Source organism: Saccopteryx leptura, unplaced genomic scaffold, assembly GCF_036850995.1.
Source record: "Saccopteryx leptura isolate mSacLep1 unplaced genomic scaffold, mSacLep1_pri_phased_curated manual_scaffold_17, whole genome shotgun sequence".
Lineage (NCBI taxonomy): Eukaryota > Metazoa > Chordata > Mammalia > Chiroptera > Emballonuridae > Saccopteryx > Saccopteryx leptura.
The window spans coordinates 551,596-566,633 of record NW_027095699.1 but is presented as its reverse complement, the minus strand read 5'-3'; the positions used below and the strand labels follow the sequence as shown (position 1 = coordinate 566,633).

The 15,038-nt window shown below is 39.0% G+C and overlaps 2 protein-coding genes across 2 annotated transcripts; both read right to left on the bottom strand.

The window, feature by feature from the left end:
- Positions 1-482: 482 nt before the first annotated feature.
- LOC136386849 (asparagine synthetase domain-containing protein 1-like) lies at positions 483-2,403 on the bottom strand. The gene is given in 3 exon segments (XM_066357971.1): positions 483-733; positions 736-1,341; positions 1,344-2,403. Coding segments are annotated over 3 exon segments (1,917 nt in total).
- On the bottom strand, positions 2,342-2,776 carry LOC136386850 (ASNSD1 upstream open reading frame protein-like). The gene has a single exon (XM_066357972.1). The coding sequence runs from the start codon at positions 2,719-2,721 to the stop codon at positions 2,467-2,469; it is 255 nt and encodes an 84-aa protein (XP_066214069.1). The 5' UTR covers positions 2,722-2,776; the 3' UTR covers positions 2,342-2,466.
- Positions 2,777-15,038: the final 12,262 nt, after the last annotated feature.

Genomic DNA, 15,038 nt, shown 5'->3' with positions numbered 1-15,038 from the left:
GTGTGGGACAGAAGCATGTTTAAAATTGTCTTGAAAGTTCTCAGAATGGGATGAGTTGCTTAAAGAGATGTTAACAGAAATACCAAGTACTGCTCAGGAATGTGAACCTTGAGCAAATGGTTTAATTTCTCTAAACCTTACTTCTCTCTTTGTGTAAACCAGGATCGTAACAACAACAAATTATTTTTGGATGTGGCTACCATAAAGAGTCAGTAAAAGCTTCCTTCTTTCAGGGGGCTGGGAGGACATTACCATGTAAGAGTTTAAAACAATGTTAATATCATAGTCCAAAATATCCAAGTTGTTCTTTCAAGCATCATCTTTCTGTAGACTGTCACTTTGACTAAATTGGTTATATTAAGTGGCAGAGTTTAGTAAAAATTCACATGATGAACTTTGAAATTACTACATTATACAATAATTGAGCCACACAGTCTTATATTTATATAATCATTTAGTAAATGTTATTACATTGTGAAATATCATGTTTTAATCTCCTTTTCAATAGAAAGGTTTTCTAAGGAAATGACTTGGAGCCTTCCACATTTATCAGATGCCTTTTCATTACTCTTTTCCATTTTTGCAATTCTGGATCCAAACTGCATGGCCCGTTTTGGCAGAAGAGCAGAGGCTGTAAGACCAAGTTCCATCGCTGCAAGACGCAAGATTAGTTTTTCACCAATTCCACGGGGTAAAGCCAAGTTTGCCTTTTCCCAGACTGGTAGGGAATTCAGAAGGAGATAACATTTTCATCCAGGAAAGGAAATCTTGCTTCTTTTCCATGATCACCAATAACTCTGTCATCATGACCAAGATTTCTAGAAGAAGTTCGACCCAGTTCCATCTCAATTTCCTTATTCAATCCTTCCAGCCCATGCATCTGAAAGTAGTCACAATGATGAGAATAACCTGCAAGATGCTCTTCTGCACCAATTCCAGTAAGAACTACCTTCACACTGCTCTGATATGATTTCACTTCCTCCTCGGTCACTAACCAACCAATTCCTCTAGAAGCAAACCAGACTGCACAGCCAATGCTATCATCCAACACTGTATCCAAGGGCTGAACCAAGTAACATATTCGAGTTCTTCTTAATTCTTGCAGTTCCTCCAGAGAAACATTAATTTCAACAAAATTCCAAATCTGGGAAGGGTTGGCAGCTTGCAGTTCCTTTAGCCCGGCTCTTCCTGTGATTTGATCTGGTACACTGAATTGTTTCTCAGGACTATCAGCAGCAGCTGCTTTTGTAGAAGATTCTTCAGAAGGTATTTCACAAATTTTCTGTTTTCTCCTTTTTTTGTTAAAACTAGTTGATCTGGTCTTTTCTTTGGTCATGAAGCCACATTAAGAAGATCAATTGGTTCATCTAAAGGAATATGATGGTCAGCAAGGGTGGCAATAACCATGGAATCAATAACCCCAGAAAACAGAACTGCAACATTTGCTTTTCTATCACAAGGTTTCAAAACTTCATTTGGTGTCAGGTATGCATGCCTTGGTAAACACAAGACTCATCTCTTGACTGTGATACTCAAGACATCTATGAATTGCTGAACTACTTCCTTCATGTGACCATCAGTAAGAAAGACCTGAAGTGTTTCCCTTGTAGGTGGGATGCTGGAAATATTACTGAAATTAACATCAAATGAAGCTTGTGGCAACATCATATTTAAAGGAACAATGGGTTCTTTGAGATACAGTTTGGCTTCATTTGCTACCACTGATACAAATGTTGGCAAGTTCTCTGAAATCTGAGTCAGGCTACTGACACATTCTTTGATAACACTGTCCATAGAAATGTATTTCCAAGGATACAATTTTAGAACAACAGATTTGGAAATAGAAGTAGATTTGAGATCGATTCTGAAAATTCCAGATGCTAGAACTTCTTGCCATTGATTGGCCACATCAGATGTTTGGGCACCAACTGAAGAGAGGCAGAAACTCTCGCCCAAATTACTAAAATGCCAAAGCAAGCTACGGCGACCAAAATAATCCCTACCAAACCACAAATGATGACTAGATGCTTGATAATATATAAAAGACCAAGGACCCTGAACTTCTGAGAAGAGTGACAAAATGTCAGATTCATTCTTACAAGAGGAAAGACAATTAAACATTATTTGAGTATCATTCTCTTTGGCTTCAACTATTATTCCACTAAAGACTTCACCATTCCACAGGAACACATTGTCTCTTTCATCTTCCAGAGGTTGGGCAGTCAAAACACCTCTTAAATGAAGGACATGACCAGCAAATAAGCACTGGTAGTTAACATTAGACTTTAACAACTGTTTACTACTATTGGGTCCCCGTCATTTAAGATTACACAGTAAATCCTCTTTCAAATCTTTGCTGAAATGTTCAATAGAAAAGCTTACAGAACAACAAATGCCACACATTGTTATGTGAAATCGAGTTGACTATTTCTTGATTTTGGTCTTCTCTGAGTTTTCTATTTCTTGTTATTCTTTTTTCAGTTCATCCAATATATTTTTGCTTTCAGAAAGCATTTCTGTTTGGTCAGCAAGAAAGAATATGTTGCTGTTCTGCTGCTGCTTATATACTTTCCTGTTCTTCTTCAGGTTAGAAAGTTCATCCACCACAATTTTTTGTTCTTTAATCTTGCTGCTAATATCCTCTTTGTGAGGAGCTGAAATGTTGGAAGGGATCAGCCCGGCGCCATCCTCTGGGCGTGTCTCCAGGAAAGGCATCTCCATCAACCCAAAACTATGGAGTACGAGCCAGCCCTACAGCCTCAGACTCGAGCAAGAACACGTTCCCAAGTTCAAATTTTTTTGAACACAAAACTATGACCAATTTCTCCATGACATGTGTTAAGAAATGACTTAGTCATTAAAAGTTTCCTGGGAGGAAGAATATGATAGAAAAATGCTAGTATGTTTATATTTATGTATCTTTTTATAAAATCACTCATTTCTTTATGGATAATTATTCCCAAAGTTTTCTAACTGTGGGATTTTTAGCCATCTTCTCCACTCTGGATGAAAAGAGGCCCATAAATGCACCTAGAGTGAGCACAATGTCCGAATCACCAGGGCAAAAAGCACAATCCAGTGAAAAGGACTGAATTAAGGGTGGAAAAAGGCAGGCAAATGACACACAATGAGGCTGAGATGGACAGGATGAAAAGATACCAAGAGGCCTGAGGGCACATGGGACATTTACTACATAAATCTGCCATGATGTGGTTCTTATTTTCACCCTTACAGGCCTAAGTACTATACGCATAGCACTGAGCAGGGATACCATGGTCTGGCAGCCTCTGCACTTCCTTGGGTTTTTAATTCAAATTTATATTGCCCTGAATTTCCAGAAAACAAACTGACAAAACTTAATTTTAGACCCAAGATAACCTACAGTGCTTGTCAAGAATACATGCAAAAGCTGCTCTGGAGAGTCCCCGTCTGTACCTGAATGACAGCTGTTCATCTATACATCAAACTGTGACCTAAGATAAAAAAACAACATGCTCTGAGCTAGAGACAGCATATGTATCTTAAAAACTTTGGCTGCTAATATGACAGTTGGAAAGAAAATATTCTTTTAAAGTATTAGATACACTAATGGAAGAGTCAAGTTCCTAAGGAAAGAGTAAGAGACCATAAAAACAATAATGGATAATAAAATGCATGAATATAGCTGCAATTAAATTCAGTAGAACTTCAGCCAACATTATGCAACATTAAGGAAAATGTAAATGTTACAAAGAAATAAAAACTCAGAAGACTTAGACAAAAATGAGAGACTTACATTTAAAAAAATTAAAGAAATCACCAATATCATATCTCAAAATAGTACATATGGGCAGTAAAATTAAAACAATAAAAACAAGAGACAGATCAGTATCAAATTTGACACAGTTTAAGAAAGAATAAACATACTGGAAGACAGATCTAAGGCATCAAAAAATGAAACAGAAATAAAGCACTGGAAAATATAAAAAAGTTAAGAGGCATGGAAGAGAAATGAATAGTTCTAATTTACAACTAGATGGTGAGAGGTAGTAACTGGCCATGGCCTAGAATGGAAAAAAGGCATCTGGAATCATACTAAGTCCAAAGAAGAATAACACTGATTCACATCTGGACACTCTAGAGTAAAACTGCAGAAAACAAACGCAAAAAGGAAATCCTAAGTGTACCCCCCAAAAAACAATAAAAATAACTTAAAAAGCAGCAATGATTAGATTACCAGCAGGCTTCTGTTTAAGAATAGAAATCAGAATAAAATCTTGGCAGAATTTTAAAAATAAGAGTTTAATTTAGACCTATGATGACAAGTTTTATTTTGTATGGTCATTCCATCACTCAGTTATCTCTTCTGGGAAGGATTTTCATGTCCATTCAGTCTCAGCAGGAAAATAAAATCTCTAAATTATTACTCTGTCATTGGCAGAAGGGTAAACAAAGCTCTAGTATGTACATGTCATGCATCGAGGATCCAGGCCTCAGTGAGGACCAGTGAAGTATTGCTGCCCCAAACAGTAAATATTGGGTTATGACCAGAGAGAGTCAGAATAAAGGCCCTTAAGTTGATCTAATGATAGTGTTTCAGGAATCAAGCTAAGATATATACAACATATCTGTGAAAAGATTTCTATTCAATAAGCCAAATGTCAATTCTGATGATAATACTGCTGAAAGGATCTTTACTAACACACCTGAGCCCCAGCACTTGTTGCCCAGACTTGTCCCCTTTGACTCGGCAGGAGTTGATTTCTATGGTCTGAATACTGAAGATGAAACACAAGTGAACTGATACCAGACTGCCCCAATTAACTCACTCTCTTTTTTTCTGAAATGAGAAGCGGGAGGCAGACAGACAGACTCCAGCATGCGCCTGACCAGGATCCACCCAGCATGCCCACCAGGGGGCAATGCTATGCCCATCTGGGGTGATGCTCCATTGCAACCAGAGCCATTCTAGAGCCTGAGGCAGAGGCCATGGAGCCATTCTCAGTGCCCGGGCCAACTTTGCTCCAATGGAGTCTTGGCTGCAGGAGGGGAAGACAGAGAGAGAAAGAGAGAGAGAGAGAGAGAGAGAAAGGAGAGGGGGAGGGGTGGAGAAGCAGATGGGTGCTTCTCCTGTGTGCCCTGGCTGGGAATGAATCCCAGGACTTCCACACACTGGGTCTATGCTCTACCATGGAGCCAACCAGCCAGGGCCAACTCACTCTTCCTTGACAATAGCCAAGCACTTATGTGCATGAGTGTACAACACAATTATAATTGGTTTTGTAAAGGCAGACTCCAAAATAAGAAAATGGATTTTATGACTAAAATACCATAGAGTACCTAAAACCACTTGGAACCTGGGGCTTGTTTTCCCATACAGCACAGCAAAGTGATTAACTCTCACACCAGTGTAACAGAGAACCATCTGCACTGCTCAGCATAAACTTGAAAGAACACCTATCACTTATGTGTCCTGTCTATGTATAGATCCAACGTGAAATGTTAGGTCCAGGACTACAAGACCGAAGGCCCTTTCTCCAGCCATGGCTTTCCCGCTACACCATGTGTCCATCAGCCCTCCTGCTCCTGGACACTGAACCCCACCCAACCCCAAACCTAGAGGCAGTTAAAGCAGGATAACGGGCTCCAATAATACCTGTGTAGGCAAGGATGGTTTTCTTTATGGAGAAGATGTGGGAGAATACTTGCAAATAAAATTAAAATATAATAAAAGAGAGAGAAAAGAAAAAAAGACCTACGAGATGGCAAAACCAGGATATTTTCATAAATTTTTTTTCTAGGCAAACAGTCTATTAGTTAAACTCTAATTCAAATAATAATGTTTGGGTTTACTTCAATGTTTAAATGAATCAAGTGAGGCTCTGTACTAAACACTTTATGTGTATTATTTTAGTCTCCCAACTACCTATGAGGATAGGTGTTATTATTGTTTACCCCATTTTTTAGAGGAGACTGAGGCTTAGTCCAGAATCAACTAAACTAGCCCAGGGTTAAAAAGCTAGCTAGTGACAGAGACACCATTTGACAAAACAAAGATGCAGTCTGACTCCAGCCATGCATTGGTGCAATATAGTTTTTTGTCCAATCCTATTAAGCTGTCAGGAACAGTGATTACTTGCAGGAGTAGCAAATAGGTTTTAACTCTGATCTATTTGTGGTTGTTTTGATAAAGATTCCGAGGCTCAGGGCTCCGTGAAAAAGAATGCTATGATCATTTAGCAATGTCTATCAGTGGTGGAAAGCAGCAGAGTGATGATATTCACTACATATTGCCATTCCTGGAATAATGGGTTCTCAGGAGAGTTTCTATCTTTAATACTGGAGTTAGAATTATAAGAAGAAAAATAACATTGACAATTGCTGTCACTCCTGATTTATTTTTTAATGGAAAGACACCCATCTGTGATATAGAAAGTAAAAATGAAATCAAGCTGCTAAAATGTTCTGAAGTCTGCAACAGTGAAGGTTAACCTAAAATGACATTTCTTTCAACATTCCATGTTTACTAAAAGATAAATAAATGATAATCCAGAAGCCAAGACAAAATGAAGTGATATGCTATAAAATAAAATATGCCTCCTAAATGTCAACCAAATGCCAGGAGTTTCATTGTCAAGCATCCAGATGAATTAATCCTGGTGTCCCACAGACCCAGGGAAATACAGAAAGTCAAATGTCTAAAGATATCTGACCACTCTTCATCACATGGCCAGTCATCACCATGACCCAAGCCATCTTTTCCCTCACCAAGTCTCTCACCTGGGTGACTAATATTCCCCTACCTGGTCTCATGGCTTTTATCTTTATCCTCTAAAGATTCTAGCACAGGTGCTAAGATGATTATTTAATCACAAAGGCAGATCCTGTCACTCTCCCTCCTCTGTTCAAAACCATCTGATGACATTCCAGAGTACTCAGAGTAAAGCTTATGAGGCTGTGTCTAAGCTGCCCTCCTCTCCTTGTCTCCTCATGTCACCGCTGTCCCGTCCCTCCACTCTAGTGACACTGGCCTTTCTTGCTATTCTGTCAACACGCTAGGTGGGCTCCAACTCAGGGCTTTTGTACTGGTGGTTCCCTGTGTCTGGAACGCCCACCCTCTGTTCATTCCTTCGCCTCCTTACTCATCTTTGCCCCAATGTTATTAATGAGGCCTTTCTAATTAAAATGGCAGCTCCTCACCCTCTACATTATCTTCCTTTCTCTGCTTTTTAAAAAGATGTTTTTATCCATATATGATACTTATAATCATCCTACATTTTTGTCTGACTTGCCCCTTCTCTCCACTCCCACTAAATGATAGACTTCAGCAGAGCAGGGACATTTTTCATTAGTTCTCTGCTTTATATCCCATATCTAGAATTGTAGCTGCCACCTACTAGGCACTTCATCAATGAATGAATAAATGAGTTAAGCACCCACAGCCATATAAGTTCTGTTACCTGTAAAATCCAGAAAAAAAAGCAAAGGTAATTTTTTAAAACATTTTCTATAATGGATCCAGGCCTCAGAAAGATTACTAAATGACGTTTTGTGTGGGAACCTGGATCTAGTTCTTGATAAAGATGCCAGCACAGAGAAATGGTGGCATGAGACATACTCCTCATCTCCCCCCTTGAAATGTCAAATTTTACAACTATATGCAGAGAAAAAAACCCAGACGAACCTGAATATACACACACCAGATAAACAAAGGTATGATAGTGCAAGAAGGCGGGCCAAAGCACAGAAGGAAAAATAGTATCAGAGGACTGAGTCTTTCTCCTGCCTCAGGAACCTGAAGGAGGGAGGCACTGTTTGCACAGGCTTTGTCTCAGACCCGAGGAGCTGGGTGGAGAGCCTGGAGGAAAGGAGCAGAGCAAGGGGCAATGACCAAGAACGGGGAGCAGGGCTGTTTCCCAGCATTTACTGCACCTGTGATTGCAGGGCTGAGCTACTACAGACACAGGGTGCACACAAAGCCAGTAGCAAGCTCCCAAGAACTGCAGGCAAATAACTTGTGGAGATCAGCCCACAGGACAGTGGGGCACTCTTTTTTATTTTATTTCTTTTTATTAAATTTAATGCAGTGACATTGATAAATCAGGGTACATATGTTGAGAGAAAATATCTCTAGATTATTTTGTCATTTGATTGTGCTGTATACCCCTCCCCCAAAGTTAAATTGTCTTCTGTCACCTTCTATCTGGTTTTCTTTGTGCCCCTCCCCTCCCCTAACCCCTCTCTCCTTCTTCACCCCATCCCCCCTCCCCCAACCCCCACCACTGTTGCCATCACATTCTTGTTCATGTCTCTGAGTCTCATTTTTATGTACCTTCTATGTATGGATTCATCTTAGTTTTTTTTCTGATTTACTTATTTCACTCCGTATAATGTTGTCAAGGTCCATCCATGTTATTGTAAATGATCCGATGTCATCATTTCTTATGGCTGAGTAGTATTCCATAGTATATATGTACCAAAGCTTTTTAATCCACTTGTCCTCTGACGGACACTTGGGCTGTTTCCAGATCTTCGCTATTGTGAACAATGCTGCCACAAACATGCGGGTGCATTTCTCCTTTTTGAGCCGTTCTATGGTGTCCTTGGGGTATATTCCTAAAAGTGGGATAGCTGGATCAAAAGGCAGTTCGATTTTCAGTTTTTTGAGGAATCTCCATACTGTTTTCCACAGTGGCTGCACCAGTCTGCATTCCCACCAGCAGTGCAGGAGGGTTCCCTTTTCTCCACATCCTCGCCAGCACTTATTCTGTGTTGTTTTGTTGATAAGCGCCATTCTGACTGGTGTGAGGTGATATCTCATTGTGGTTTTAATTTGCATTTCTCTAATGATTAGTGATGTTGAGCATTTTTTCATATGCCTATTGGCCATCTGTATGTCCTCTTTGGAGAAGTGTCTATTCATCTCTTTTGCCCATTTTTGGATTGGGTTGTTTGTCTTCCTGGTGTTGAGTTTTACAAGTTCTTTATAAATTTTGGTTATTAACCCCTTATCAGACGCAATGTCAAATATGTTCTCCCATTGTGTAGTTTGTCTTTTTATTCTGTTCTTGTTGTCTTTAGCTGTGCAAAAGCTTTTTAGTTTGATATAGTCCCATTTGTTTATCCTGTCTTTTATTTCACTTCCTCGTGGAGATAAATCAGCAAATATATTGCTCCGAGAGATGTCCGAGAGCTTACTGCCTATGTTTTCTTCTAAGATGCTTATGGTTTCACGGCCTACATTCAAGTCTTTTATCCATTTTGAGTTTATTTTTGTGACTGGTGTAAGCTGGTGATCTAGTTTCATTTTTTTGCAGGTAGCTGTCCAATTTTCCCAACACCATTTGTTAAAGAGGCTGTCTTTACTCCATTGTATTTCCTTACCTCCTTTGTCAAATATCAGTTGTCCATAGAACTGTGGGTTTATTTCTGGGTTCTCTGTTCTGTTCCATTGATCTATATGCCTGTTCTTATGCCAGTACCAGGCTGTTTTGAGTACAACTGCCTTGTAGTATAACTTGATATCAGGAAGTGTGATACCTCTCACTTTATTCTTCTTTTTTAAGATTGCTGAGGCTATTCGTGTCCTCTTTTGGTTCCATATAAATTTTTGGAATATGTGTTCTATATCTTTGAAGTATGTCATTGGTATTTTAATTGGTATTGCATTGAATTTATAGATTGCTTTGGATAATATAGACATTTTAATGATGTTTATTCTTCCTAACCATGAGCACGGTATATGCTTCCACTTGTTTGTATCTTCCTTGATTTCTTTTATCAATGTTTTGTAATTTTCTGAGTACAAGTCTTTAGTCTCCTTGGTTAAGTTTACTCCTAGGTACTTTATTTTTTTGGTTGTAATTGTGAAGGGGATTGTTTCCTTAATTTCTCTTTCTGACTGTTCATTGTTGGTGTATAAAAATGCTTCTGATTTCTGAGTATTGATTTTATATCCTGCCACTTTGCTGAATTTATTTATCAGGTCCAGTAGTTTTTTGACTGAGACTTTAGGGTTTTCTATATACAATATCATATCATCTGCAAATAATGATAGTTTTACTTCTTCTTTTCCAACTTGAATGCCTTTTATTTCTTCTTGTCTGATTGCTGTGGCTAGGACTTCCAGGACTATGTTAAATAAGAGTGGTGAAAGGGGGCACCCTGCCTTGTTCCTGATCTTAAGGGTATTGCTTTTAATTTTTTCCCATTGAGTATGATGTTGGCTGTGGGTTTCTCATAGATGGCTTTTATCATGTTGAGGTATGTTCCCTGTATTCCCACTTTGCTGAGAGTTTTGATCATGAATGGGTGCTGGATTTTATCAAATGCTTTTTCTGCATCTATTGAAATTATCATATGGTTTTTCTCCTTCTTTTTGTTTATGTGATGAATCACATTGATTGATTTACGAATATTGTACCAGCCTTGCCTCCCCAGAATAAATCCTACTTGATCATGGTGTATGATTTTTTCCATATATTGTTGGATCCGGTTTGCTAATATTTTGTTGAGGAATTTAGCATCTATATTCATCAGAGATATTGGCCTATAATTTTCTTTCTTTGTGTTGTCTTTGCCTGGTTTTGGAATCAGAATTATGCTCGCCTCATAAAAGGAGCTTGGAAGTCTTCCTTCTCTTGAATTTTTTGAAATAGTTTGAGAAGGATAGGAGTTAGTTCTTCTTTGAATATTTGGTAGAATTCCGTTGTGAAGCCATCGGGCCCCGGACTTTTCTTTGTTGGGAGTTTTTTGATAACTGTTTCGATCTCATTTGTTGTAATCGGTCTGTTTAGGTTTTCTGATTCTTCCAGATTGATTTTTGGAAGATTGTATGTTTCAAAGAATTTGTCCATTTCATCTAGGTTGTCTAGTTTTTTGGCATACAGTTCTTCATAGTATTTTCTTACAATATTTTGTATTTCTGTTGTGTCAGTTGTTATTTCTCCTCTCTCATTTCTAATTTTATTTATTTGAGTCCTCTCTCTCTTTTTCTTGGTGACTCTACTTAAAGGTTCATCAATCTTGTTTACCTTTTCAAAGAACCAGCTCCTAGTTTCATTGATCCTCTGTATTGTTTCTTTAGCCTCTATGTCATTTATTTCTGCTCTGATCTTTATTATTTCCTTCCTTCTACTACATTTGGGCTTTACTTGCTGTTCTTTTTCTAATTATTTTAGATGCAGGGTTAAGTTGTTTATTTGAGCTTTTTCTAGCTTCTGAAAGTGTGCCTGTAGTGCTATGAACTTCCTTCTCAGCACTGCTTTTGCTGTGTCCCATAAATTTTGAGTTGTTGTATGCTCATTGTCATTCGTTTCTAGAAATTTTTTTATTTCTTCTTTGATCTCATTCTTAATCCATTCATTATTTAACACCCTGCTATTTAGTTTCCATGTGTTTGAGAATTTTTGAGCTTTTCTGCTGTGATTCATTTCTAGTTTCATGCCATTGTGATCGGAGAAAGTGCTTGATATGATTTCAGTCTTCTTAAATTTGTTGAGAGCACTTTTGTGCCCTAACATGTGGTCTATCTTAGAGAATGTACCATGAGCACTTGAAAAGAATGTATATTCTGCTGCTTTAGGGTGAAAGGTTCTGAAGATATCTATTAAATCGAGTTGATCTAGTGTTTCCAATAAGTCTTCTGTTTCTTTGTTAATTTTCTTTCTTGAGGATCTATCTAGTGATGTTAGGGGGGTATTAAAATCCCCTACTATTATAGTATTGCTTTTGATCTCACCTTTTAAATCCATCAAAGTCTGTTTTATATATTTGGGTGCTCCTATATTAGGTGCATAGATATTTATAATAGTTATATCTTCCTGTTGGATTACTCCCTTTATCATTATGTAGTGGCCTTCTTTATCTCTTACTATACCCTTTGTTTTAAAGTCCAATTTGTCTGATATAAGTATTGCTACCCCAGCTTTTTTTTCATTTCCGTTTGCATGAAATGTTTTTTTCCATCCTTTTACCTTCAATCTATGTGTGTCTTTTGTTCTAAGGTGTGTCTCTTGTAGACAACATATGTATGGGTCCTGTTTTCTTATCCATGCAGCTACCCTATGTCTTTTGATTGGATCATTTAATCCATTTACATTTAAGGTTATTATTGATATGTAGTTGTTTATTGCCATTTTCTTCTTTAAAGGTGTATTCCTTTTTTTGCTATATTCTTTTCCCACTTTGATCTGTTTACAACAGGCCCCTTAACATTTCCTGCAGCATTGGTTTGGTTGTAATGAATTCCTTGAGTTGTTTTTTGTCTGGGAATCTTTTTATTTCTCCTTTGATTTTAAGCGATAGCCTTGCTGGATAAAGTAGTCTTGGTTGTAAGTTCTTGTTCTGCATTACTTTGAATATTTCTTGCCATTCCCTTCTGGCCTCAAGTGTTTCTGTTGAGAAGTCGGATGTCATCCTTACGGGGGCTCCTTTGTAGGTGATAACTTTTTTTCTCTTGCAGCTTTTAATATTTTCTCTTTATCGCTTAGCTTTGGTATTTTAATTATCATGTATCTTGGTGTAGGTTTCTTTGGGTTTCTCTTTAATGGAGTCCTCTGTGCTTCTTGGACTTGTGAGATTTTCTCTTGCATTAATTTAGGGAAATTTTCAGCTATGATATGATTGAACAACATCTCTATTCCTTGTTCCTTTTCTTCTTCTTCAGGAACCCCTATGATGCAGATGTTATTTCTCTTCATGTTGTCACAGAGCTCTCTAAGAGTTTCCTCTGACTTTTTGAGTCTCTTGTCTCTTTTCTTCTCTGCTTTCATGCCTTCATTCCAGTTGTCCTCTAACTCGCTGATTCGATCCTCTGCTCTATCTATCCTGTTTTTAATTCCTTCCATTGTGGTCTTTATTTCTGATATTGTATTTGTCATCTCCGACTGGTTCTTTTTTATACTTGCTATTTCTTTATTTAGGTTTTCAAACTGCCCCTCCATTGTTGTTCTAAGATCCCTAAGCATCCTTACAATCATTATTTTGAACTCCGCATCTGGAAGTTTGATTATTTCCATATCACTCAGCTCATCTCTCAAAGGTGTCTCTTGTGGTTTCATTTGGGTTGCACTCCTTTGTCTTCTCATCATGGTGTTTTATTTGTAGAGTTGGTTGAGTCTAGGCTTGGTGTTGTCTGCCTCCAGTTTTCAGTTGTGTTATTTCTATGTCTTCTTGGGTTGGTATCAGCTATTATTTGTAATCCACTTTCGGATTTGGGCAGCTTTGAAGTCTTGATTTGTTTGTTTTCTTAACAGGTGATAGTCTTGTTTACTGATCTCAGCAGGGGGCTTCCTTGAAACTGTAACCAGGAATGCTGTGGGTGTAACCTGAGATGCTGAAGGTCTCTTCCACCAACTAATCTCCCTGGGGGCAGGGTTTTTTCTCAGCTTCAGTAGGGGGAGGTGTATCTCAGATCTCCATGGAGACCTGAGTTACTGCCCCTCCTCCCCACTTCTTGTTTTCAGCTGTGTCTTGTTGTGCTGATTGGAGCTGGATAGATGTCCGGAGATCTCTGATCCGGAAGCACTTCAGCTCTGTTTTGTGAAATGTTCAGTCCCTCCCCCAGCTATGGCCGCCTCCAGCACAAATGAGTCAGCTTTTTTATTTCGTTTCTTGCATACCTTAGCCCCTCACAGTCTGTCCCTCTCCCTGTCCTTTTCACTTGGGAGATAAGCTGGTCTTTTCAACCCACCTTGCTCCCTGGTCGCCAGGTAAGCGGCTGTGAGCAGTAGTTTCTGCTCTTTTTCCTCTGTGAAATCCTCTCTGGGCTCTCAGCCTCACCCCCCCTTCTGTTCCTGTAAGCAGAGGAGATTCAGGCACTCCTTACCAGGATTATTGTGGCTTCCTCTTTGCTCCTTGATTTTTGAGAGCTGTTCTTGCAGTTCAGTGTTGGTTTTTCATGCTGATTTTTCCTAAATTGATTTGTATTCCAGTTTGGTGTTGAGAGCTGGGCGTCTGTGCGTCTGCCTACTCCACTGCCATCTTGGAGCTCCACCCAGTGGGGCACTCTTGATTTGCCCACCTGACAGGCACAATTTAACTTTGTGGTGCCAGACATGCTTTATCTGGGAACTGGATTCTGCATGCCACTGGCTCTGAAGCTCAGGCACCGGCTTGCTGGAGGGAGTTTAGCGTGTGTGGATGTGCAGCCCCTAATCTGCGATCTCTGCCACAGTTGCTCCTGAAACTCAGGGACACTGGCTTGTGGTGTGCACACCCGACCAGCCCAGGGCTGTGCTCAAAGAGCTTAGAGTGATATCAAAGGAGGGACTGGATTCTGTCACCCCAGGCTCCCAGTTCCTCATTGCTCCCCTTGCTGAAAAACAGCAGTGGTGGCAGACCCCCCTCCACTAGGTCTCGAGCTGCTCTCTCCTGTGAGAGGCAAGGACACTCAAAGACTAAATCGCTTGCTCTGTGGGGTTGTGGGGAAGGGCCCTAGAGGACTCCTGGTCAGCCAGTGCCAATATCATAAAGTTGCAAAGTCTTAGCAATAAGCCCATCCCACCAACACAATGACCCTGCCTTTGTCATTACAAAGAAGACAACTAAGCCTTAACAGAACACCCAAGTATCTCACAGAGGCAAATCTTGTAATGCATCACTCCCTGCCAGAAAAAGAAATAATTACCTCTTATTGGGGTTATTAACAATATCACCCACAAATGCCATCAAGGAAAAAATAAATCAAATATGGATATATAAGACAAAGACATAGCTCAGATAGATGACAAAAAATTTCCAGGAAAAAAATCTCAATTACATGGAAACCTGGGAGCTTAATGACAGAGAATTCAAAATTGAAGCTCTAAAAATACTCAATAAGATACAAGAAAACACTAAAGGCAATTTAGTGAGCTCAAAAAAAACTTAATAAACAAAAAGAATACTTCATCAAGAAAATTGAAAGTATATAAAAAAAGAACCAAACAGAGATGAAAAACTCAATATATAAACTGAAAAATGAGGTAACAAGCTTAGCCAATACATCAAGCCAGATAGAGGAGAGAATCAGTGACATTGAAGACAGGCAACTAGAGATATTACAGAGAAAGAAAAGA